Source organism: Electrophorus electricus, chromosome 18 (assembly GCF_013358815.1).
Source record: "Electrophorus electricus isolate fEleEle1 chromosome 18, fEleEle1.pri, whole genome shotgun sequence".
Taxonomy (NCBI): domain Eukaryota; kingdom Metazoa; phylum Chordata; class Actinopteri; order Gymnotiformes; family Gymnotidae; genus Electrophorus; species Electrophorus electricus.
The window spans coordinates 3,875,454-3,900,671 of record NC_049552.1 but is presented as its reverse complement, the minus strand read 5'-3'; the positions used below and the strand labels follow the sequence as shown (position 1 = coordinate 3,900,671).

At 43.7% G+C, this 25,218-nt stretch overlaps 1 protein-coding gene across 4 annotated transcripts; it reads left to right on the top strand.

The window, feature by feature from the left end:
• The first annotated feature begins 290 nt into the window (after positions 1–290).
• Positions 291–25,218, top strand: adam9 (ADAM metallopeptidase domain 9). 4 transcript variants are annotated; one of them, XM_027030283.2, is made up of 23 exons: positions 291–719; positions 5,046–5,146; positions 6,771–6,829; positions 9,325–9,403; positions 13,492–13,568; positions 13,851–14,073; positions 14,187–14,252; positions 15,414–15,485; positions 15,621–15,790; positions 16,044–16,125; positions 17,222–17,355; positions 17,452–17,623; positions 17,997–18,089; positions 18,356–18,551; positions 19,348–19,453; positions 19,664–19,847; positions 20,036–20,116; positions 20,248–20,353; positions 21,135–21,276; positions 21,576–21,630; positions 21,964–21,993; positions 22,982–23,052; positions 23,244–25,218. In XM_027030283.2, exons 1-23 carry the CDS (start codon positions 530–532, stop codon positions 23,296–23,298), a joined length of 2,544 nt encoding a protein of 847 aa, XP_026886084.2. In that variant the 5' UTR covers positions 291–529; the 3' UTR covers positions 23,299–25,218. The 4 variants fall into 4 exon arrangements, with proteins under 4 accessions (XP_026886084.2, XP_026886083.2, XP_026886087.2 ...); XM_027030282.2 differs by having other exon boundaries at positions 21,576–21,642; XM_027030286.2 differs by lacking the exon at positions 21,964–21,993.

The window sequence follows — 25,218 nt, the reverse complement described above, 5'->3', positions numbered from 1 at the left end:
ACCGTGTTATATGAATAAGGAATAGCGATATTTTTCTAAACAGCGCACCACCGTCAATTGTAAGAACACAAAATATAGGTTGTAATTTTTGACTACCTCCCCCCCCCTCCCCGCCCCAAATGACAAAGTAACTGATGAAGTAGCCTATTCTCTATTACTTATTATACTCGTTTTCCTCTAGGGACGAAAAGTCCATATTACTATTATATAAGCTGTTAGAAATCGCATTCATAGCTTTCACTGGGTTACAGTGAACTGTGCAACTAACTAGAATGGGCTGGGTTACTCATAGACCACGCATGCGCGGTGTCGGGCTTCATTGGCAATGCTCGTCCGAGTCTCCGGACTGAAAAGATTTATTTCGGGACAAGCGAGGCAGCGCCACAATTTACTAGAGGATTATGTCAGTTGCCTTTGCGGATGAGCGTACGTCTCACCAAGTTAGCTATCGTGCAAGGTCACACTGAGACCAAATGTCCAGGTAGCTGAAGCTATTCACTGTTTTGTTTGTTCCGCCCCAGTAATAATTATGTGGAGTGGGATTTTACCATTTACTGGAAGGCGACGCCTGGATAAAGAAGCGCGACCGACTGTTAAAAACCCTTCGGCGAGTTATTCTGGAAAGTTTAAAAAAAACATGGTTTACAAATTGCGTTCTCGTTGTTTCCCAACAATCTGGGTGCTGTGTCTGCTGTCCGAGCTGTCCGACTGTGCTGGAGGTGAGTGGAGACGGCCAGACAGAGCTAATCTAGCTGTAGCAGTCGCCAGTTTACTATACTCGGCTACAACAAGTTTTGGATTCAATTGCTACCTCCGAAAATATTGTTTGCCTTGAAAATGTTAGAAGAGAAACAGTAACAGATTGTCGACGATTAACAGGCTACAATCTGATATTTCCTCAGTCTGGGAAAGCCTGTAAAGTTGGGTCCCAAGAGGCCCAAATAAAAACTCTTGAGAATTCGGATGAATTTTGATAGGCCTAATGATAGGAATACGTACGCATGCTTAGGGTCTAAGATGTTAACGCTTCGGTCTGCATCTAAAATACAGTTATTTGTACTTATTATTTATGTGTTGGATTTGTCGCGAAACAGGTATGTTTATTTACCTTGTTCTATAAAAAGTTATTTGGTTAATGCAGATTGGCACTACCATGAGATGTCACTCCAGACTCCAAATAAAACTATTTTGGATCAATCGTCGCACATGTGATGTGAGGTACTCGTAAAATCAGATTGGCGTCAAACTTAAGCCTCCACGTTCTTGGTAATACTTAGATCGCTTATAACATAACATAACACACAGTATATCGGAATACGCCACGATGTGTTTGGGGTGCATAGGATCATATCAAACTAATAATGGTAAACTAGTATTAGTTTTTGGCATCATATCACACTGAGCATTAAGATAGTCATTATGATAAGTTCGATAAATATGGCGTAAAGACCCATGTCTAAATCAACACAAAGTTGTCCTTAAGCACAACGATTAAATGTTACACTTTAAAATGGACGATATGTAAAAAAAGACCCATCACAGTAGTTTCACATTGTGATGCTGTTTCTTTTTCCACATTATAACTAGAAGTGCTGTATTTGGTATTCACTGAATATAAGCTTGATTCTTTTGATTATTAGTATTTATTGACATGTCTTGCGCCAAAATGTGCTTCATTTGACACTCTAATCTCTCTGCCCTATGGCCAAGAAATGTTCTTTTGGCTAAAGAAGGTTACACGTCTGAGTTAAGCGGTAAAAGCGAAACAAAGATGACGCAACTTGGACACCTAACAGAGTTTGTATATCCAGTAATTTCCTACATGGTTGGTGAATGCTTGCATAGCCGTGATGTGCGCCCGGTAAACCGCTACTGCACTGCTGATTTAATTGCTGAAATGCTGTGCGAAGGGTCCCAGTCTTTTCCTCAGATCGAGCCACTCACTGGTCCGTCTGCCAGCCCCCTTATGTTGGCTACGAGAACCCCCATCACTGCGTCTTCTGTGCTTCTGATAACATCGTGGACTGTCCTCTAGCTTTTCATAAATGCTGCACAGTCTCGTTTCCCCCCAAAAAAAACGCAAAGTGAGAGGCTGGATCGAAAAAGAAAACAATGTTTAGCAACAGAAATTTACTGTACAGGACTGGCAACAGTTGCTCTCATGACCAGAACATACTGAGAAGAGCAAATTTAAATAGCATAATTTTTAAAAATTAGAATTTACATACTGCTAGCTGCAGTCCTTTCCATTGAGAACCAAACCTTGTCCAAGTCTTTCTCCTCGGCCACCTACTTGGACTCTCAGTGATGTTCATGACGGTCTTTACTAGTACCACCTTTTCAGTAATGTGTGGGTAGTTAAAGGCTTTTAGGATACCCAACATTTTGCACTTAAAATAAGCCCTAAAATTACTTTTGGGATGAAGTATTATGACGGCTATGAAACCATTTTTAAGTTCTATTTTCACTTCCACATACCCTTTCATGTATTGTCTTTTCCAACATAACTTTACCACGTCAGAAATCACATGGAAAAGAAATGAGGCCTGTATTACAAACACAAAAGACAAGGATCTAAATGATCATGTATATACTTGGAACCCGTATCTCTTCACCCGCTCACACACACCCTTTGACAATCTTAAGTCGTGTTTTTTTCTGTCACAAAGACCTTTGTTTTGATTTTGTCAAATGTCTCCTTTCGTGTTTGTTTGCTTGTTTATCAAGCAGAGCCCTCCGACCTCCATGTGTAGGGTCCTGTGTCGGCTGCACGAAGGAGAACAGAATCAGGTTTATTCTATACAAGCATCAACCCCGTAAATGGGAAAACCAAACTAGATGCAATTCCAATAATCTCCAGTAATAGTTTCAAATGGTAGTTAGGGACAGAGAGAACATCATTCTTTACAGTGTAAAAATGGGCATTAATGGGCTATAAGATGCTCTATAGGAGGGTGGGATGTTTCTTTGTAAATCAAGGAAAACCTGGAATCTTGTAGTTACTGTTGTCGATGTTCTTGTCAACAAATTCTAGGAATTCCGCATTGTATTTTAAAATACATTTATATTTCAAAAAAGTACAATCCTGTTGTTCTGTTATGGCCTTATTTAGATGTTCTGCCCTGTGGACAAGGTAGATTTTTCTTGAGCACTATTTTTCATCCTTAAATACTGACTTTGACTTTAAAAGATTCACGATTTACAGGACATTTCTATCCTGTAAAAAGACAGTCGGGCATTAAAATGTGATGTCAGACATGCCCAAAATATTTTATGTTTGCTATTAACAATTATGTAAAGGTAACTCGGTTGAATATAAGCCTGAAAAAATCAAACCTATGCACGCAAACACACAAATATCGCTAGCAGTAATGCCCTTTTACTTCTGTAAGGGCGCATCATAAGTTAACATTAGCTAAATAAGCGATCCAACTTCTAAACCTGTGTGCTGTCAAGCTTAATCTAAGATAAATCTGTGGTAGTGTATTGTTTTACTATATTTGTAAGGCCACTGTTTATGTAATGTCAAAACATTTCCAATAAACTGGACACTTGCTCTACGGTGGTGGTGTCCATTTCAGCCCAGAGTATGAGAGGTCCTACTTTGATTTGACTGTACTATCACATTAGTTTGCTCTCTGCAACGTTAACTTAATGACTTATCTCGCCAATCACCAATTTTCACTTAATGTATAACATTCCCATTACTCTCTGGGGGTGGATGAGGTCATCAGTTTCCCATATGAAACGTGTGACATGGACTCGGGGCACAAACTGATGGGGACCACCAATATTTTGTCATTTCTGGGATTCCAGTACTTCTGAAGGCCTCTTTGTTTAATAGATTACATGTAATGACGTAAGCAGGGGAGCAGGGGGTTTTGGTTCTCTTTGAATTCTTGCTTCGCTAACTTTATCCCATGTTCTCAGCATGCGACAAGACTCTCAACATCTTATATTTAGCCTTAAAGTTAACCTGAACTGTAATTCTTTACATCAACTCATCATGTAGTAGAGCTGCACAATATATCGATTGTTAATTAATATTGCAATACTGGCCATTGCAGTACTAGTATTGACGTATCGTGCAGCCCTATTAGCAAACCGGGAATAAAGTTCCTCTAAAGGGGTGTGCTCTCCTGATTCGTTTAATTTAACCCTGATTCATTTAGACCTTTGGGAGTGTTGAAGCCGCCTGTGTTGGATTAAGGCCTGAAAAATGGCTCTCCAGCAGGATGAGGTACCCCTGCTTTAGAAGTAGAGAAATTGTTCTACCACTTAATAAATGGTTTCTCTGCATGGCTCACCCACGGTGGGGTGGGCTGTGTTTTCCTTTGTTCTTTCCTGTCCTCTGTGAACAGGGCTTAAGGCCGTGGGTTGTAGGATGCAGTAGGAAGACAATGTTATCTGTTTGATGCAGAGGGGTCATGTAATCTGCTTGCTCTGTGTGCGCGCGCGTGTGTGTGTGTGTGTGTGTGTGTGTGCGCACGCGCGCGTCTGCCCTCATCAGGAAACTTGCCCAGCCCATCTAACTTGCTGACGAATGCTTCTTACAGCAGGGAGGAAGCAGTGGATAATACTGTTAGCACTGACTGAATTGTTTAAATAGGCGATTTACTCAGCCAGCACCTTAAACACTATTTAACTCAATACTGCAGCCCAGCCCCATTCCCTGGGCACTGCTGGAGTGTGTGCTATGTGCAGAGAATGTATGGTTTTCAACACCATAAGCAGCGAATGGAGTTTGGAGAGTGAGGCTTTTTTATTGGGTCCTGGATCGTCGATCAGCACCTTTTCATTTCAGTGGAGCAGCATACTATGCCTCACACCCCCTCCGCCAGCCTCATCTCAAATAAACAAATGGCTCATTGTTGAGTTAGTCACAGCCTGTTATATTAGATCATATAGATTCTTAACAAATACCTGTTTTCTGTAGATAAGAAAATCTGTAGATCCTGTTTACTTTCCCTCTGCTGACACTAGGGGGCGCTGCAGTGGCCTGTGGGTACAGTGCTGTAACAGCCATTGAATGTTTCCCTGTGCAGGTTCGGCCTCCCAGAGCTCACAGTTCAGCTCTTATGAAGTGACCGTTCCAACACGCATCAGCAGGATCAGGAGAGAACAGGACCGGCCCGCCTCCCACAAGGTCAAGTGCCACCAAACACACACTACCACAGACTCTCACTCACACACACACACACCTGCCCCACATCCTGATACTTACTTTCTTAGAGAGTTAATTTTTAATCACTTTATAAATGTACATAACAATTACATAAAAAAGATGTATATGAAATGAGACCACCTGTTAGTGCCAAAAGCATGGCCTACAGTGTCACTATTAAAGTAAGTCTACTACTGAGGTTGCAGTGCAGAACTTTTGCTTTACTTTCTCATGCAAGTTAACAGTTAGAACAAATATTAAACCTCAATCAGTTTTTCTCACCGTGACTTCAGTGTCTGTTTCATGTTGTGATTTTTCTGGAAATCTGTGTGTGTTAACGAGAGGAAAGTTCACTGGCTTATTTTAAAGAGCTAATTTTTGTTTTTGTACATGTGTTTCACATTGTGTGAACCACTTTAATTCCTTACAGCAGTTTCAGAGTAATAGCAAAACAGCACTGGGGATTAATAACTCTCTCTCTGTCTCACACACACACACACACACACACACACACACACACGTGCATCACACACATTCTCACTTCAGGAACTACACCTGGCATCAGGCATGACCAGTCTTTTATCACAGTGTAATAAGGCAAAGCACTGTACCAAAAGCTTTAGAACCAGGCTAGTTAATTACGTTCTGACACGCATTTATTATTTTCAAATGTTTACTTGTCTAAAGGTTTTAATTGGAAGTATGCGCCTTATTACGGACACGACACACTTCCACCTCTGGAAACTGATGGTTTGGTCCCAGCAGGCTCCGTTCAACCTCCAGTTCTCTGGGCTCTTTTCCCCACTCTATCTGTCACTCGTGACTCATCCTTTACTCCCCGCGTAGCCCCTCCCCCCGCAGAACCATCTGCCCCACCTGGTGCAAAACAGAGAGGGCATGGTTAATATAGTCCACCTGTGCCAGGGCTGGGCCGGCATTTGGAACCCCACACTGTGCAGAGATGCAGCTCCGTCTCACACACACACACACACACACACACACACACACACACACACACACACACACAGTGTGTTCAGTTAAGGTCACAAGCACATGTCCGCTCCTGTTGGCTTCTGCAGTTCTGCGCCCATCTGTTTCATACTCTTTTTGAAACTGTTTGAATCTAAAACTGGGTTCGTAGTTATTTAGCAGAAATAGTAACTTTATTTCCGTCGTGCTTCATCTCAGCACCTAAAAAAAAGTAAAAACGAACAATTTACATTTTACGCGTTTGGCAGAAGTTCTTATCCAGAGCGACTTAGAATTTTCCAGTCATGTTACAGAGGTAGGCGAGTGTGGTGTTATGAGCCTGAGGACTCTTTGATAGGGTCGATATGATACTGATTTGACACTGTCTGATATGGCACAGCACACTTGCCCAGTTGGGGATTGAATCCCAGTTCCCCACAGGGGAAGCAGCACTGTTAACCACTACACTGCACCAGTCAACGTGTTACGCCAGCTGATGACATGGTTTTGGGTCTGGAAATTTGGTACATTTAAAATGGGTTGTTTTTTGGCTTCCAGCGTGAATTTGCTCAGGTGACCTGTAAACTCACACTGGACTGACTGTGTGTGTGTCACTGCCTTTCTTTGTCTTTTAAAGGTTTCCTATGTAATCCCAGCTCTGGGAAAAGAACATGTTGTCATTTTGGAGAAGAATGAGTAAGTAATAGTTTCTCTCTCTTCCACCCCCACCCCCCCCCCTTCTCCACACACACACCCACACACACACACGGTGGGTGTGGTAATTAATAATGCTGAGCAGAGGAGCGACTGGCGTTGGACTTGGGTGCTTTTTTATGCCGTTACATCTCAGTGTTCAAAGGGCTTCACAAGTCCCTTTAATATTGTAGGTATTGGATGAGGGTGTACACACATTTATTGACATTTATGTATAATTTTGTGGTCAGAAATGCACGTGAGACAAGGTTGAAGTGGTGTGACGTTTAAACTCCGCTGGTGCAGCGCTGGTTTGGAACCCCATTTTTGCCATTTTAGCACCTCTTCAGGCAATATGCATCATCATAATTATTGTTGGTATTGTTAATAATGGTCATAAGTATTATTATTGTATTAGTATTGTTCTATGAATGCCATTGGACAGACATTTCAAGTATGAGTTGAGCTTCCTCTTCACAGGCCGGTTTAATTTCCTGGGAGGTCTGCTTCTAGTGCCGTGTCTCTTAGTGTGACGACTTCCCTGACATGTATGTCTGCGCCATGACGAATTGTCAGTCTAACCACACCTGCTGATCATGTGCTCAGTCTACCTGAGCCTCTTTTTGGAATGGCGCAGCTCTGCACTGGAGTAGTGCGCCTGCCCATCGCCTCTCTCTCACTCATATACACACACACACACACACCCACACACCTGCCCCACATCCTGATGCTTACTTTCTTAGAGAGTTAATTTTTAATCACTTTATAAATATACATAAAAATTACATAAAGATGTATATGAAATGAGACCACCTGTTAGTGCCAAAAGCATGGCCTACAGTGTCACTATTAAAGTAAGTCTACTACTGAGGTTGCAGTGCAGAACGTTTGCTTTACTTTCTCATGCAAGTTAACAGAACAACTCTTAAACCTCAATCAGTTTTTCTCCTGCGTTATGATGGTAGGCTGCTGAGGTGTGTGCAGGTGTAGGATAATATAATGCGAAATATGTACAATCTTGGTTGTATATTGTGGTTGTGCTTAATAAGAGCTGCCTGAACACAGGGCATATAAATCACACAGACATCAGCACATCCATGTTCTAATTCCCATGTGAGGGTATTTAACTGTGGCACAGCTGACAGGACCCTTCAGCTAAATACTAGAAACTTCCATACCAATCAGAGCTCTCCACTCGGACTCGTGTGGTCCCGCCTCCCCCTCCACAGAGCCCAGCTGCGTTCTCTTCTCCTCCGTCCAACAGGGTCATCTGACAAGGCAGAGCCACAGCTTGCTGTGCACCCCAGGTCCAAATGAGAGTGCTGCGAGCCAACGAGATGACTTGGCTCGCCTCGACCGCTCGATAACGTGGAATAACGCATGCACCGACTCGTGTGTAATCAGACTAGTTACGCAGTGCATTGTGTGAAATCACTAACCAACTCCAAATAGCTGATGTTTGGGTTTTTGCTGTTCTGCTGAACTACAACGTCACCAACCTGCCCCCATTCCCAGCCCGTTTTCAACTTTAGAGTGACGCTCTTTCCCCAATCATCACTGTCTGCTCTCCTGGTCTCCCATTCTCACCTTCTTGTGGCAGAGCTGCACTCCTGAATTCATGGACCGAGCTAGATCTGTGGTTTTACTGCAGGCATGACAAAGAGGAACTGTGTTGTGCAGTTTGCAGGTGCTCACGTGGATGTTTTGAATGTCAGAGTTCAGCGTGACTTCAGTGTCTGTTTCATGTTGTGATTTTCTGGAAATCTGTGCAGGGTGATGAGTATTAAGGAGAGGAAAGTTCACTGGCTTATTTGAGAGAGCTCATTTTTGTTTTTGTGCATGTGTTTCACATTGTGTGAACCACTTTAATTCCTTACAGCTGTTTCAGAGTAATAGCAAAACAGCACTGGGGATTAATAACTCTCTCTCTGTCTCGCACACACACAAACAGACTACAAATCCATAATGACTCACTGGCCTGAAGGACAGCCCTGTTCAGACGGCCCAGTGCGCAGTTGTTCTTGGACCGGCTCCGGTTTCGACTTGTCCTAAACTTCTCCTTGGCTTTCTCTCTCTCTCTCTCTCTCTCTCTCTCTCTCCTCTCTCTCTCTCTCTCTCTCCCTCCTTCCCCCCTCAGTCAGTCTCTCTCTCTTTTTCACTCACTCACACTCTCTCTCCCTCCCTCCCTCCCTCCTGTGTATTTTATTTTATTTTTTAAATTTTTGCTGGATTAATTCACCTCTCAGCACCCCACCTTCTTTCTGCATTTAAAAGGTCTTTCGGGTCTACAAATGTTTGGGTCCCACCTACAAATGGTCCACCCGACCTGCCAAACGGCTGTGCTGTGATAACACACTACGTAGCGTGAAACACATCTGCATTAGACCGACTGAGAGTCCGCTTAAAAACATTTATAATTTAATTTGTTTCTGTGTGAATGTTTTACAGGGTGGAGTGTTGTCATTGTAACGATTGTGGTTGTGCGTCTTCTGTCATAGTCTGCTCCTGCCGGACGATTTCACGGTGTATTCCTACGCCAAGGATGGCTCACTGGTCACAGAAAGGCCTGACATGAAGGTGAGAAACCCAGACAACAGCCTTCACCTGACTCCACCTCTCCAACCCAGGTCATGAGGCGGTGGGGTTGGGATTGGGGTGTCACTTTCATCTCACTCCAGTGCGGCACGTACTCGAATACTCCTCCTGTTTCAAGAAAATCCCCTGTCAGTCTGTCTGAGATCATTCATAACACACCCTGAGCGCCATCTCACTAAGTGAGTGATATGCCTACATAGTTGATGTTTGTTACTGGCAGGGAAGAATTTATTGTTGATTTTTCGTCTTCCATCGCCCATGTGAGCACAGTTTGTGTGCGTATGTGAGTTGCTATAGTCATGTGCATCATCTACCTCTGGTTACATGGTCATGACAGAGGCGTTCTGCCTTTTTTTTGCAAATAAAAATGACCTGTGGTAGCTAAATAAATAAAGTATAAGTAACGAGGATAAAGGAAAAATTAACATGCTTCACCATATCATTATACAGATTTATCTTTCATATATTTCTTTTAATCAAAGAAGAGAAATGATGCATCTGCCTGCTCATAAACCATCAGAAATACCTGTGTGTTGACACAACCGACATTAGTAATGAATAATGGTTGTGCGAGATCACGGTTTCACCTGCATTTCATCTGAGGTTCTCCTGAATCTCTCCAGTATTCCTGCGCATGTTATGTAGGTCTCTCGCGGTTTTCTGTCTGATTTATGGGTCTGTTGCTGTGTGGTCATGTGCTGGGCCATGTGCTGTAAGGTCTAGTGTCCGGAGAGGAGCAGTACTGCTCCTCCCAAACAAGCTGCATTACTCAGCCCTCTGGGAATTAACGTCAACATCCGCACAAGGCAAGAGCACAGGGGAAATGGGATCTAACTCTGGTTAGATCGTCGAGCGTGAGAGTGTGTGTCTGTCTGTGTGTGTGTTTGAGACAAGGAGACAGACAGAGAGGGAGCAGTGTTACCTGTTGGATGAAAAACTAAAGGGAACAATGAGACGAAGAACGAGGGGAGCAGGTTGACGGGCTGAGCAAGCAGAGGGGGTAAGGGGGGAGTCTGCTGGGACACCGGTGTAATGGGAAATGACGATCTTACCCCAAAGCTGTCCCTTTGGCTGGCGATATACAGTCCTCATTTTTCTTAATTGGCAAGTGAAAATTCCATCTTTACCAAGCAGCTAAGCTGCGGGCCTGTAGCCTGCTGGAAGCCAAAGCCCTAAGGGGAAAAAAAAACAACACTCAGCCTCACGATGCAGTGCCTGCTGGGAGTTGTAGTCCAGTTTGAAATACATTTCACTTGTAGACATGTGGACACGTCTCGCAGTTCTCTGTGGTGGTGCTGTCACTCACGTAAAGTCTTCATCTCTGGCGGTGTTAAAAATGTCATGAGCCCTTTAGCTTCATGATTACTGGCTCCTTTCTCAGGGAGGACTGTGTGTGTGTGTCTGGTGTGGGGATAATTTAATCAAATCGTTCTGTTCTGCAAATACATTTAGTCTTGTGCATCTCCACAAGCGACAAATTTGATCTTGTGTGACTTCATTGTGGCTTCTCCACTTGACCCCCCCCAACCACTACGCACGCATGTTTGAGTCTGTCCATGGTGTTCCTGTCCAGCTGTGTGCATACCTATGGCCAGCTGACTCTCTGCAGAAACTCCCTTAACTGAAACAGACTTCGAAACCTGTTTATAATCCCTCTGTGTAAATGCCGAAATTCTTGGTTGGATCGTGATCGTCAGGCTTGCTAAACAAAAAGTTATTTTCTGTTATGTGCTGCTACTGATTTAATTTCAGTGTTGCTGTAGAACATCTGCAGAACGTCTTGATACAAAATCTCCAGGCTGAAGAAATGGTTGTTGCTGGTAATAGTATGGGTTCCCTGTCTGGATTTCTGAGGAAGATCCATTAGTCAGAAGACTAATGGATCTTCCTGTTTCACAATTTTTTCGTGACTCATAATTGCTTAGAATAGTAATCCTGATATTTCCTGTTTATGCAGAGTTCACCCTGTGGGTGTTTCTGATCTCAGAATGCTGACGGTAACTTAAAAGTAGTCAAATATTTGTTAATCACAGAGACCTGCTGTGCAGACTGACAAGACTCGTACAGTGTGTGTGTGTGTGTGTGTGTGTGTGTGTGTGTGTGTGTATATAAAGTGTCCTGTCGCTTTCTCTCACTGCCATGTTCTGACCTCTCAGCTGAATATAACCAGTGGGCAGTGGTGAGGTCATGAGTTATGTCATGTAAGGTTAGGGCAGATGTAGAGGTATCGAGGCCACGTAGTGAATATTCCGGAGTCTGCATATTTTAGCCTGCTGTGTTTCCTGTTGGTCAGCCCATTAAAATCGCTGGGAGGCCATTTAATGGAACATCTCTATGTCTCCTGAACAGAGACAAGGCTTCAAAGAACAGACAGTTGGGATGAGGAGAAACCTGGAAAGGCTGGGAAACAGTGTCTGATTCGGCTCACATTGAGGGAAGCTCTGCACGTGTTCCTGTGGGAATGATTCCAGAAGTGTGGGCGCATGTGTGTGTGCCAGCGTTTTTCGGAGTGTGTTTATCTGATTTTCCTCTGCCTCTGATGCAGTGGGTTTGCTATATTTATCGACTCCCTGAGGCATTAATAAAACTTACAGTCACTATCAGAAGACGTCAGCTTCATCTGAGATCACGTGATTGCAACGTCTGGAGGTCTGAAACTCTAAATCTGTGTGATTGGTTAAATATTAGTAATTTACTCAATTTGTTAAACTAAGCATTAGAAGCTATAAGGACTCAATCCAGAACCCTAACAAACAGCACCCAGCCCAACAGCCATCATGAATTAGCAGACCTAATCTGTCTGTTTTAGGACGGCTATCTGTATATCAGCTTGTTTAACAAGATAACTGTATTCAGGCTTTAAAAACAGACACACACACACACACACACACACACACACACACACACACACAAACGTCAGAGAGAACAGAGCAGCCTGCTGTTCTTGGTCTAATGGACACTACTGTATCCTTAGCTCAGGAAACTGGAAGTGGAGGTTTATTAATGTGCTTATGCAACATTAATATTTAGATGATGGGCAACTTCGGCTGTGTGGAATCTGTTTAAACAGGAAAGATTGTCCTACTTGCCCACTACTACAAGCCCCTGATACACTGACTGGAGCTAAACCTTCACAGTTGCTTTTGTCTTGGTAACATGGCCGTTAATTGGTATTAACAGATTTAATCATATGGGTTTACCTTTTTATTTGATAGCAGTTAGGAGCATTATGGACCAAACATCTTATCTTATCGTACTAAACAGTCTCAGCCTTGTACCTTACTGGTGTTGTGTTGGAGCACATGATTAAAGATTTGGCTGCCTAAGTTTCACATACACAAATGTACATTTATCAGACTAAATACTGTTAATGTGACATGTTGTACAACCTTACTTCAAAGTGGAAGCATATGTCTAATACTTTTAACTTGAGCAGGCTGCATGCTGCTGTTATACCTGTCACTGTACTGGGCTGTAACTGGTTTGCCAGACTCCATGTACAGTCCCTCAGTGGCCATGCTTAATCTGTCAATCATATCTGTTTTATTCTATTTAAATAATAACCATTAGGATGCAGTACATATTTGAGCTTCTAAATAATTGTGAGCATACACCTGACCTTATGAAAGCTATATACAATATGAATGGATCTTGACCTGCAGAGCATGTCGTCATCGCCAGAGTGACCTTAGACTATTATGGCCTGGTCGGCATAGTTACGATGTCATTTTGCCGCAGAGAGCTATTAAATGCAAAGGTGAACAGGGCTGGGGAATTGTTTATAATCCCATTAGCGGGACTCATCTAGACCAAACGGGTCGCACTCCCACTTGCATGTGTGGAATGGCTGAAGTCAAGGTGGTTATTGCTTTAGCGAGAGCTGGCAAAAAAACCCGTAGTAGTCAGTCAGTGTGGGATTTAACCATGCCCTCAAACTGTTGTTGTTGTTGTTGTTGTTGTTGTTGTATATTTGTTAGTAGCATGACAGGAAGGCAGGGAAATGGATTTGTCGATTTTTCTCTGTATTTAATTTAAGTCTATTCATATTCCTATCTCCCCCCTCCCCCTAGGGACACTGTCATTACCGTGGTTACGTAGAGGGCGCAGGAGATTCCTCCGTCGCTCTGAGTGTCTGCTCTGGCCTGCGGTAGGAGAGCGCTTCCTTTCCCAGAATGCCTGTGATGTGTAGTGAGGCCCTCATGCCTCACTGCAGCACACTGCTAAAAACCTGAGTGTAGCAGTACATGATGCTGAAGTTGTCTTGCACAATGCTTTCGGTACATGTGCAGCAGCGAAGTATTCTGAAGCACCTAAAACATAGCAAAGGGAAAAGATTAACCAGGCCCTTTCTGGTCCTCACTTGACCTGGTGTGTGTGTGTGTGTGTGTGTGTGTGTGTGTGTGTGTGTGTGTGTGTGTGTGTGTGTCAGAGGCGTGGTCCACATGGAGAACTCTAGTTTCGGCATTGAACCTCTGGATGGCTCGCCGGCTAACGAGCACTTGGTTTACCGTCTGGAGGATGTCAAGGCAGAGCCTTTTACTTGTGGAACACCCCGATCTGGTTACCATGATGACCAAGCATCAGCTGGGCACCTGGAGGAGAGCCACACCCACAACATTACACCAGGTCAATCTGTCAGTCATCTGATCAGGGTCAGTGTCTTAAAACAGCTCTGGGTTGCAGTGATGACAGTTTAGGCCTCATCCATGAACAGATCAACTTATTTTTTTGGGAATGTGTGTGTGTGTGTGTGTGTCATTTGCAGAAAAAACGGGCTGTCCTGCACCAAACCCATTATGTGGAGCTGCTGTTTGTGGTCGACAGTGATAGGGTACGTCGCTGTCCTGATCCTGAGGAACCTCTGTTGTCTCTCATTTGGCACAAACAGTTTTCACACTTCCTCCCATGTTATAAATAACAAAATATAAAAAATTACCAGGTTGGTACAGGTGTTTGACCCTGAAGGGGCCTCTCTAAGGTGTCTGTCTCAGCTAGTGTGCTGCAGTGGCTGAATATGTTCAGAAACCTTCAGCTACACCGAGCTCAGCCAACAGATGCTGGTCTATGGGAGACACATTAATGACATTTACAGCTGCTATAGGAGACATTAAAATTTACAGATGCTATAGGAAAGACGTTAATGACATTTACAGCTGCTGGTCTATAGGAGAAACATTAATGACATTTACAGATGCTATAGGAGAGACATTAATGACATTTATAGCAGCTGGTCTATAGGAGAAACATTAATGACATTTACAGATGCTATAGGAGAGACATTAATGACATTTATAGCTGCTGGTCTATAGGAGAAACATTAATGACATTTACAGATGCTATAGGAGAGACATTAATGACATTTATAGCAGCTGGTCTATAGGAGAAACATTAATGACATTTACAGATGCTATAGGAGAGACATTAATGATATTTATAGCTGCTGGTCTATAGGAGAAACATTAATGACATTTACAGATGCTATAGGAGAGACATTAATGATATTTATAGCTGCTGGTCTATAGGAGAAACATTAATGACATTTACAGCAACCAGGGCTGATTTATTGGTCTGACAGGACGTGTGCTCCCTGGGAAATGAACACATGACCATGGTGTTCCTACCACCTTGCTCTGTCTCTTCTACCACGTGATCTACAGGAGCTCATGGTCCAATAGTTCTACCAGCCTGCAGAGTTTAGTGGCAAAACACCTGCCTCTAAAATACCGACGCTCAGGAAGACTTTCTTGGAGTTACCTGGATCAGGTATTAGATTATAGTTGGTGCTAAACACTGCAGGGTGGTAGATCTCCTGGACCTAGGGTTAGGGTTACGGGTTTAAATGGTGAGTTTTCACTTAAGAGTCGATTATTTTCCTATGAGAGCTGTGTCTGTTTTATTATGATTTGCTACTGATGCTATTCGGTCAAGCTGTGTTTGAGACCGAGTGAAGTCGTGTCCAGTGTTATTACAGTGCTTTTACACCTCCCCCCAGTTTGACTTTACAAACAGGAATCAGACAGCAGTGCGAGAAGAGATGGTTCAGCTTGCCAACTACGTTGATAGTGTAAGTAGAATGTCACACCAGCAAGTGACGTATTTTAATAAACCCTAGAAATTAGTGGTCTGTGGTACTACCAGAATATTAATTCATATTAATTCAGCCTTTCTTTTGTTTCTGCCTCTCCCTCCCGCCCTCCAGATGTATATACCCCTGAACATCCGAGTTGTTCTGGTGGGCCTGGAGATCTGGTCGGCGGGGAACCCCATCAATACGGATGGCAGTGCTGGTGAGGTGCTCGGCCGCTTCACCCAATGGAGGGAGAAGGAGCTGGTACCCCGCCGTCGCCATGACAGCGCCCAGCTCATCCTGTTAGTGTCAGCCACCACATTACCCACTCATCTTCTTACATCAGCTGTATGACACTTTGCCCAAATATATGCTCAGTTCTGGACAGCGAAGTTTGCACTGTTAAAATTCCTCACCATTCACGCTTCCTGTTATCATTCATTATCATTTATAATGACAGTACATCTGATTTATGTGGGCTGTTTTCTGTAGCTGTGTGTGGCTCACCTCTTCCTCCCTCTGTTGGTCTCTACCTCTCTGCCTCTATTTCCGTAGGAATAAAAGTTTTGGGGGCACGGCAGGGATGGCGTTTGTGGGGACAGCCTGTTCCAGAAGTCATGGGGGTGGAATCAATGCGGTACAATGTCTCAGCTTGTCCCCTCGTTCAGTGACGTACACTGCCATTCTACTACAGCTGCTGTATGATGCCATTTAATACCCTAACTAATATTGGCCTGTGTGTGTGTGTGTATGAGTGTGTGTGTGTCTGTGTGTCTGTGTGTGTGTGTGTGTGTGTGGTGTGTGTGTGTGTGTGTGTGTGTGGTGTGTGTGTGGTGTGTGTGTGGTGTGTGTGTGTGGTGTGTGTGTGGTGTGTGTGTGTGAGTGTGTGTGTGTGTGTGTGTGAGTGTGTGTGTGTGTGTGTGTGTGGTGTGTGTGTGGTGTGTGTGTGTGTGTGTGTGTGTGTGTGTGTGTGTGTGTGTGTGTGTGTGTGTGAGTGTGTGTGTGTGGTGTGTGTGTGTGTGTGTGTGTGTGTGTGTGTGTGTGTGTGTGTGTGTGTGTGTGTGTGTGTGTGTGTGCGCGTGTGTGTGTGTGGTGTGTGTGTGTGTGTGTGTGTGTGTGTGTGTGTGTGTGTGTGGTGTGTGTGTGTGTGCGCGTGTGTGTGTGTGGTGTGTGTGTGTGTGTGTGTGAGTGTGTGTGTGTGTGTGTGTGTGTGTGTGTGTGTGTGTGTGTGTGTGTGTGTGTGTGTGTGTGTGGTGTGTGTGTGTGTGTGTGTGTGGTGTGTGTGTGTGTGTGTGTGTGTGTGTGTGTGTGTGTGTGTGTGGTGTGTGTGTGTGAGTGTGTGTGTGTGTGTGTGTGAGTGTGTGTGTGTGTGTGTGTGTGTGGTGTGTGTGTGGTGTGTGTGTGTGTGTGTGTGTGTGTGTGTGTGTGTGTGTGTGTGTGCGCGTGCGTGTGTGAGTGTGTGTGTGTGTGTGTGTGTGTGTGAGTGTGTGTGTGTGTGTGTGTGTGTGTGTGTGTGTGTGTGTGTGTGTGTGAGTGTGTGTGTGTGCGTGCGTGTGTGTGTGTGTGTGTGTGTGTGTGTGTGTGTGTGTGTGTGTGTGTGTGTGCGCGTGCGTGTGTGAGTGTGTGAGTGTGTGTGTGTGTGTGTGTGTGTGTGTGTGTGTGGTGTGTGTGTGTGTGTGTGTGTGTGTGTGTGTGTGTGTGTGTGTGTGTGTGTGTGTGTTTGCTCTACTTAGTTCACCAATAAAAACATAGTGTCCTTTGCCTCCATCGTGGCCCATGAGCTGGGCCATAACCTGGGGATGAACCACGACGATGGAAGGCAGTGTGGATGTGACGTGAACCTCTGCATCATGAACTCAGGAGCAACGTGAGTGTAGAAAATGCATTGTGTGTGTGTGTGTGTGTGTGTGTGCTTTTAGTAGAATCACTGATCTCTTAAACAATTTCTCTCCTCCCCTCTCAGTGGATCATGGAACTTCAGTAGTTGCAGTGCAGATGATTTTGAGAAGATGATCCTGAACTCAGGCGGCAGCTGTCTGCTTAACATCCCGCGACCTGACGAGGCCTACAGCGCCCCCTACTGTGGCAACAAGCTGGTGGACATCGGCGAGGAGTGCGACTGCGGCTCAGAGGAAGTAAGACAACTGATCCCAGAACTATCTGCTTATTATTTTTATATACAGTTGTTATTGAGGCCAGGAGGACTGATTGGGGGTCAGTGATGGTATATTAGATCTGACTGGGGCAGTTTAGCTGGGAAAGAGGAGACCTGGTCCTGAGTCAGTGCATGTGTATGAGAGAGAAGAGCACAGGGAATAGATTTTTATTGGAGTGGGAATGTTTCGCTGTATTACAGGCAAAGTGGTGTTGATGGATTTTGAATGTTTGTGCATGTTTCTGCACTGTGTGTGTGTGTGTGTGTGTGTGTGTGTGTGTGTGTGTGTGTGTGTGTGTGTGTGTGTGTGTGTGTGTGTGTGTGTGTGTGTGTGTGTGTGTACTTTTTTGCAGGAATGTGAGAAAGACCCCTGCTGTGAGCCCAAGACATGTAAGCTCCGAGCCAGAGCTGAGTGTGCTTATGGAGTCTGCTGCAAGCACTGCAGGGTAACATGCACGCACACAGCTATGTCTCAGCATCAGTGCAAAAGTTTGATTGTCTTTCATTGAGGACAAAAGCCATAGTTTTAATAGGATAATAGATATGAGTACAACCATAACCACCTACTGCTGCAAAGTACACCAGGCAGCACACCAAGAAAACCAATCACAAACCTTTCCAAAAATAAATACATAATTCAGTGTATCTGTTGTTACAAACCCTTTCTCTCTCTCTCTCTCTCTCTCTCTCTCGCTCTCGCTCTCGCTCTCAGTTCCTTCCTGCTGGCTCTGTATGCAGGAGCAGTACTGATGAGTGTGATCTACCAGAGTACTGTAACGGCTCCTCTGCTCTGTGTCAGGCTGACGTTTTCAAACAGAACGGCCATCCGTGCCAACAAGGCCAAGCCTACTGCTACAACGGCCAGTGCCAGAACTATGACGGCCAGTGTCAGGCCATATTTGGTTCCAGTGAGTACCACACACTGCGATAAAAGGTTCCTACTTCACATCCTGAATGGCAAATCTGATGAAGAACAGAATGTATGGCATTGAATTGGATCATATATTTATTGGGTCTTACCATAATATGAAGTAATGGCACAGCTGTCAGTGAACATTGCATAAAGCAATTTTTGCAGTTCTGATCTATGCTTTGTGAAAGCCTGTGATTTTTCATCACAACTCCCTTCAGAAACACCACAACCCCCCCCCCCCCCCCCAAAAAAAACAAAAAAAACCCCCTCCCATTTTAAAACAGAAAAAGGTTTTATTAGAAAAAAACTTTATATATCTGTGGGTATCTGTGTAAAACCCCATTTAGAAATATTTACCTGTAACTATCCTCAAACTATCAACATGCAAAATGCATTTAGTGGCTAGTCTAGTTAGCCTGATGCTTATAAATCACAAATGCTTCACCAATCACTATACACTAGGCCACTTAAAAACCGAGGGTCTCTGCATTGAGACATTAGACAAAAGCCACTGATCCTAAAAGTGTGTTGTATCATGGAAAGCAGTGAATCATGGCTATTCCTACAATAGGATTCTTCATTATTGCTTTGTCTATAAAGCAAAGATGATGTCTTATCCCAAAGCCCAGAAGAACTATCATCACACGTAGCTTTCTTGACAGTCAGTAGCAGTAGCTGCTTAGAAACTGAACTTGGGATCAAGATGGGTGCTCTGATTAGACAATACAGACAGAACAGGTTTTGTGTGTGTGTGTGTGTGTGTGTGCGTGTGCGTGTGCGTTCGCACGCAGAGGCGAAAGCTGCTCCTGAGACGTGTTTTAAGGATGTAAACTCTAAAGGTGACCGCTTTGGAAACTGTGGCTACCAGAACTATGGTTTCAAGAAGTGTGAGAGCAGGTATAGTCGAACATGCATGCATGCAAACACACACACACGCGTGCGTGTATGTGTGTATGTGTATATATATGTATGTATATGTATGTGTGTATAATATAAAAAAAATAAAATAAAATAAAAAAGTATATATGTATATATGTATGTATATATGTATATGTATATATATATATATGTATATATATATATATATATATATTCTCTGACTCTTAGGAATGCTATGTGTGGGAAGCTCCAGTGTGAAAATGTCCAGATGAATGTGATATTTGGCATCAAGCCCTCCATCATCCAGACCCCTATCGGGGGTACCATCTGCTGGGGAGTGGACTTCCTCCTTGGCTCCGATGTTCCCGACCCCGGCATGGTCAACGAGGGCACCAAGTGCGGCGAGAACAAGGTGCGGACATGGACGCACACACTTGCTTTCCATTGTTGTTCCATTTGATTCGGATCAACCCTCTCTCGTTATAACAGTTCCAGTGTTGTGAAGGGTTTCACTTAAATGCTGTAATACAGTTACCAGGTTGTGAAGTGTTTTGCTCTGATGTTATGGCACAGTTCCACTGTTGTTTGCTTGGATTACAGGTTTGCTTAAACTATGAGTGCAGAAGCGCAGATGTGCTGAATTATGACTGCGAGGTGAAGAAGAAATGCCACGGCCATGGGGTGGGCGCCCGTTAAATACTACATTACCCATGATGCCGTGGCACTTGGCCCCTGCTCACAAACTGCTAGTCTCCATTATTATTTGTGTGTGCACGTGCCCATGCGTATGCACGCCTTGCCTTGTCTTGTAGGTGTGTAACAGCAATAAGAACTGCCACTGTGAGAACGGCTGGGCTCCTCCGTTTTGTGAGGCAGTAGGCTACGGTGGAAGCATGGACAGTGGACCCACCTGGAATGGTAGGACAAAATGCCATAGGACTTTCCTGTTAACACCGTCTGCCTTTGTGCCTCATCGCAGTCTGTACCGGTGACTGTCGAATGCACTGATTTATTCAATTAAATTGATTTATTTTGTCTCTGAGGGTTAAAAATGCATTTGCCCTGCTCATGATTTCTCTGCACTTTGGATTGAATTCGAACATAATTACATGTGTTTTCAGTAAACATTTGGGTATTGGAATAGTCTGACACAAAATCAGATGTTTTGATCCAACTCTATCCACTATAAATCTGTTGCCTGTGTGATGTGGAAAGTGTTAGTATAAAGTTCCAATGCCAAGTACAAGGATGGTTGTAAAGGTTCCTGGAACTGAAGGTTGTTAACTGGCATGAAAGTGGATCCACGAGGTAAGGGGCAAGTGAGCTCATACAGGAAACCAGACAAGTCTTGAAGGGTCTCTCTTTACCTCCTCCTAGTGGACAATTACTGTCTATACAATTTATTCTAAATCGATCTTTCCAGTAATAATTCTGCTTCTATAAAACTCCTTGCGAGCGGCAGGACCGTGTGAGTCTGGTCTGGTCACACCTGATGGACTGCAGCTTTTGCTCCTAGCGGTCCTTCAGACATACTGTAAAAAAAAAAGGAGGGGAGAAGTGCATTTTACAACTAGTTTTAATTAGCAACTGAATTCAGTTCATAAAACGAAACTCATGAAAACGGGTGTAGCACTTTCTCAGAGGAACAGCTTTCATGCTGTTAAATCTCTGTCCACTTGTCTCTTTCTCCCTCCGCAAGATAAAGACACGTCTACGCGGGATGGCCTCCTGGTGTTCTTTTTCCTGGTTCTTCCTCTCCTGGCTTTGGGCCTCTTCGTTTTCTTCAGGAGGAATGAACTGCAGCGCCGGTTCTGCAGGCGGAAACGCTCTCAGGGTTACCAGTGAGTCCATCTGCCCCCAGGCGCTTGTCACAGTCCACACCAGCAAAGGCAGGAAGTGAGGGGCACAAGAAGCATTACTCGTTGGTCGTTGAAGAGTCATGAAAACAAAGTATTACAAGTAGTGGTGTAGGTTCCACTTCAACTGGGACGGGTCGACGACAGCTGCTCACATCATATGAGTAGTGTGAGCAGGAATTATTGGGGGGGGTGTCACTCCCACCCCCTCCAAAACGATACCTCTGATTACATGTCTCGCTTTTCTTTCTCATTCTTGCGCTCGCTCTCTCTTTCTCACTCAGAGCGGATAGCAGCAACAGCCGGACCCCTGCAAATCAGCGTGGAAACCCCAACATAGTAAGAGAAGGAGTGAGTCGGCTTGAATTCTAAGCTTGTAGCTTTACGTCTTACATAACCTTATAATGATAAGTTTAGTGCAGGGGATATAACAACGTAATCTCAGCAGGCTTTTAATAGCAAAACAAAAGTACATGAAAAACATGCATTGTATTGTTACTGATGAAAAGAAAAGCTCTTTTGACATTCATCCCACAATCTGCTTGCTATCATAAATTCTAGAGGCTTCTCCACTGTATAAAAGTGAGTTGTGAAGTATATAGGTATGCCACATCATTGTCTATGTTTGCCTAATGACGAGGCATCTTTCTCTCTTCTCTGTGTACTATGAAGCATCAGGCTCAGTTACTACCACCTGAGGAGGTAAATAGTTTTAACTATGTATATGTAACTGGGTCAGGGCCTCTAATTGGTTCTGTGGGAGGACGCTGTAGCTGCGTACCCTGTTACCCTCATGCTGTGCCCCTCCACACTCCTCCTCACCCCCCGGCTCTGGAGTCTTCCTTTCCTTCTGTCCCATTAGCTGCCTGCTGAAAAGATGGTGTTTCTGTCCCCGACTGCAAAACCCTTCTAATGCAGTCAGAGCTTCTGGGTGCTCACACACACACAACTGTTCTGATGTATTCAGAGCTTCTGGGTGTTTACACACACACACACACACACACACACTGTAAGCAGTGAAGCTAAACAATGTTACACTTGGTTAAAAAAATCTATTTATCTGAAAATATATGAAGGGAGATTACATTTCCATGTTAACGCAACACATGAGCACTATAAGGTGTTTTGGAAAGTGCACACTATTAGTTGTAGAAACTGTGTGCCATCTACAGCTTGTAGTTTTGTGTGCGTGAGTGTGTGCGTGAGTGTGTGTGTGTGGAACTGGGCTGGGAGGACAGGGGGCCGTGGACTGCAGGCACTCTCTTTAATAATGACTAAAAGGAACAACCAGCCTCAGCTGTGCAGCTGGCATTTTAAACAAAAAGAAGCCCTTTTTGCTTGGCTTGCGGCTTTGCCCTGTTCTGGAAGAGGAAACTGCTCTCTCATTCTCCCACTCATGCGCTCTCTCTCGGTTTCTGGCTTTGTAAACCTACTGAAAGGAAAGATTGCATTTGAATCGGCTGAACACGCAGGTTCAGCCAACTATAACGAGCCACTGGTCCACCCGGGCTATGTCTGTCTTGTGTGGCTCCTGGTAAGACACTATATTACCTACTAAAACACGTCATGCTGTATTACTAATTAACAAGTCAACCCTTCGACTTGATATTGCAGTATATCTAGCCAGTTAAACCGTTTATATATGAACAATGAGCATAGGAAATGTGTGTGACTTTCTGTCTCTCTGCAGATGGCTCACCCGAGCAGTACCTCGTCGGCGCCACAGTACACCACCAAACCACCACGCCCTGCGTTTGCACGGTGGGTCTTCTCTCGCTCTTGCTCACAGCACCTCCTATACCTCTGTATGCATTGTTTGTTTATTTTAACTGGATTCATTTGTATGCGAAGAGGTGTAAGTTATTGCAGTGCTTTTATTATAAATCATATGTCCAAATGCTACCATTTATATGGTCGGCCTGTCTGTGTAATGCAGTGTTCTCTCTCTGCAGACCACCCCCTCCTGCTCCTGTGCCTCAAAGACCAGCTCCGCCTCCCCCTGTATAACGCATGACACACACATCCAGCTGGACATGTGTGCAAGTGTGTGTGCGCGCGTGTGTATAATGTGAGGTGGAGGAGGGGCGTGTTGAGGAGGAATCAGCTGCTCACGTCACACTGCCTGTCCCTAACAGCTCCACCCCCAAAATGTCACCGCCCCCCTGAGCTTTGGAACAGTTGCTACCTGTCAGTCAAACAGCAGCTAGGCTTAAGACATGGCCACTGTTCCAAGAGGAACCTCCAACTGCAGTTCGTCATAGAACACGGCAGGACATGATGAGCCTTAGCCAATGGGATGGGTTCCTTTGTCTCTGAGAGGTTTCTATGGCAAGAGCTGAGTCCCTTAATTCTATTATGACTATGGGCTGAAAAATACTAAAACAAAAAACCAGGACCACTGCAACTAAATGCACTTCACTCATATTCTCTGTGTATATGAATGTATAGAGGCCTGCATAACTGTCTTAGACCCTTTTTTTACTGAGGGTTGGCAACTGATGACCATCACTGGGAATTGTTTTGTTGTTGTTTTAGTTAATCATGAGTCAGTGCTATAGACTGCAACAAGCATGGTTGCCTAGGGAAGATGACACGCCAATGCGATCTTTTATTTTAGAAAGTGCATAAGGTTTTATTTCAGGCACATGAAATTATATGGAAATAATATATTAATTCCGATAAGGCATCTGAAATTAAAGTAATCAAAGTTACAGATTACGTTTGGTATTAGTTTTTTGGGGTTTCAGGCATAGGCTTCAGTCACACTGTGGACCATCACTGCTGTGTTCAGGCTTTTGAATGTCAAAGTTCAAAAACTGCAATACACAGAGAACTTTATCTCAGTGAGTTTGTTACACACTAGACACTATCTGTGTTCCTAGCCAGCATTAGCAGTGTTTGTGCGTGTTTTGTGACTGTTCAGTCAAGTGACTTTGGTATAACTAACATCCGTACATGACTGTCACATTTATGTAGGTTATGTAGCTTTATTTACAAATCTTATTTTCTTTTATACTTAATTTGCCAAGTTAGATATAATATTGCCCATTTTTAATTATTTTTGTCGATTTTATTTGATAAGGTTATTGTAATGTGACCTTGAATTTATTTTTAAGAAACCACTTAAATCATGCTGTATCTTGGACATTTGCAAGGGCTATGTGACGTTGTGCATGATAATACTGACTATGCCAGGTGTAAAAGCCAATCAGGTTCGATGAGGTCAAAGGCGGGTTCACAACCAATAATGCAATATTCTTAGTGTGGGTTAGAGGGGGACCTGTTCGAGTTACAGCCTAAGAAACGGTTCCAGTGTGTTCCAAATATGCATGTTTATCACTCGATGGAAATGCAGTCCAAACTGTGTTATGTACATGAATTTCTTTTTAAAAAATTGTCAACAAATCATTGAGAAGCTGAGTGAAGTGTTATATAGATAGTATGTCTAGAAAAACACGAGTACTCTATAACTTTTGGTTGGTGTGACAATGTAGTTTCCATATAACTGAATTATTTGCGAGAATGTGTTTCAATTAATGTATGTCAGTGTATTGAAGCCTAAGTTACTGATCTTTTATAGCTAATCTGTGAATGATTTGATTGATCAAAACATTGATATTTTTTTTAACCTGTTTTTTTTTTTCCTCCTTCTTCCTACTATGATCTTTAGTCTGATTGCACTGTGTTTCAGATTCTTCAGGTCTTTGTGTTGCTTGAGGTACACGTTGCCCTTTGATCTAGAAGCAAATAAGGAGCAACCTCTAGAAGCATCTATAATGTACATGATTGATTACTGAGATATAGTGTTTCACAGTTTTCAGAGGACGGGACTCAAGGGTCTCTGGGCTGTTTGTAATGTGTTGATGATGATGTTGGCATTGCATTAAAAACAAATGCAATAAAAGTCACTTCTGTTTCCAGACGGAA

Excerpts from the sequence above, each read along its gene's own strand:
- adam9 (XM_027030282.2), top strand. The coding sequence starts at position 530 with ATGTGGAGTGGGATTTTACCATTTACTGGAAGGCGACGCCTGGATAAA. Across the intron at positions 6,830-9,324 it reads GTCATTTTGGAGAAGAATGA|TCTGCTCCTGCCGGACGATT; the intron begins GTAAGTAATAGT and ends CTTCTGTCATAG. Across the intron at positions 19,848-20,035 it reads CCAAGTGCGGCGAGAACAAG|GTTTGCTTAAACTATGAGTG; the intron begins GTGCGGACATGG and ends CTTGGATTACAG.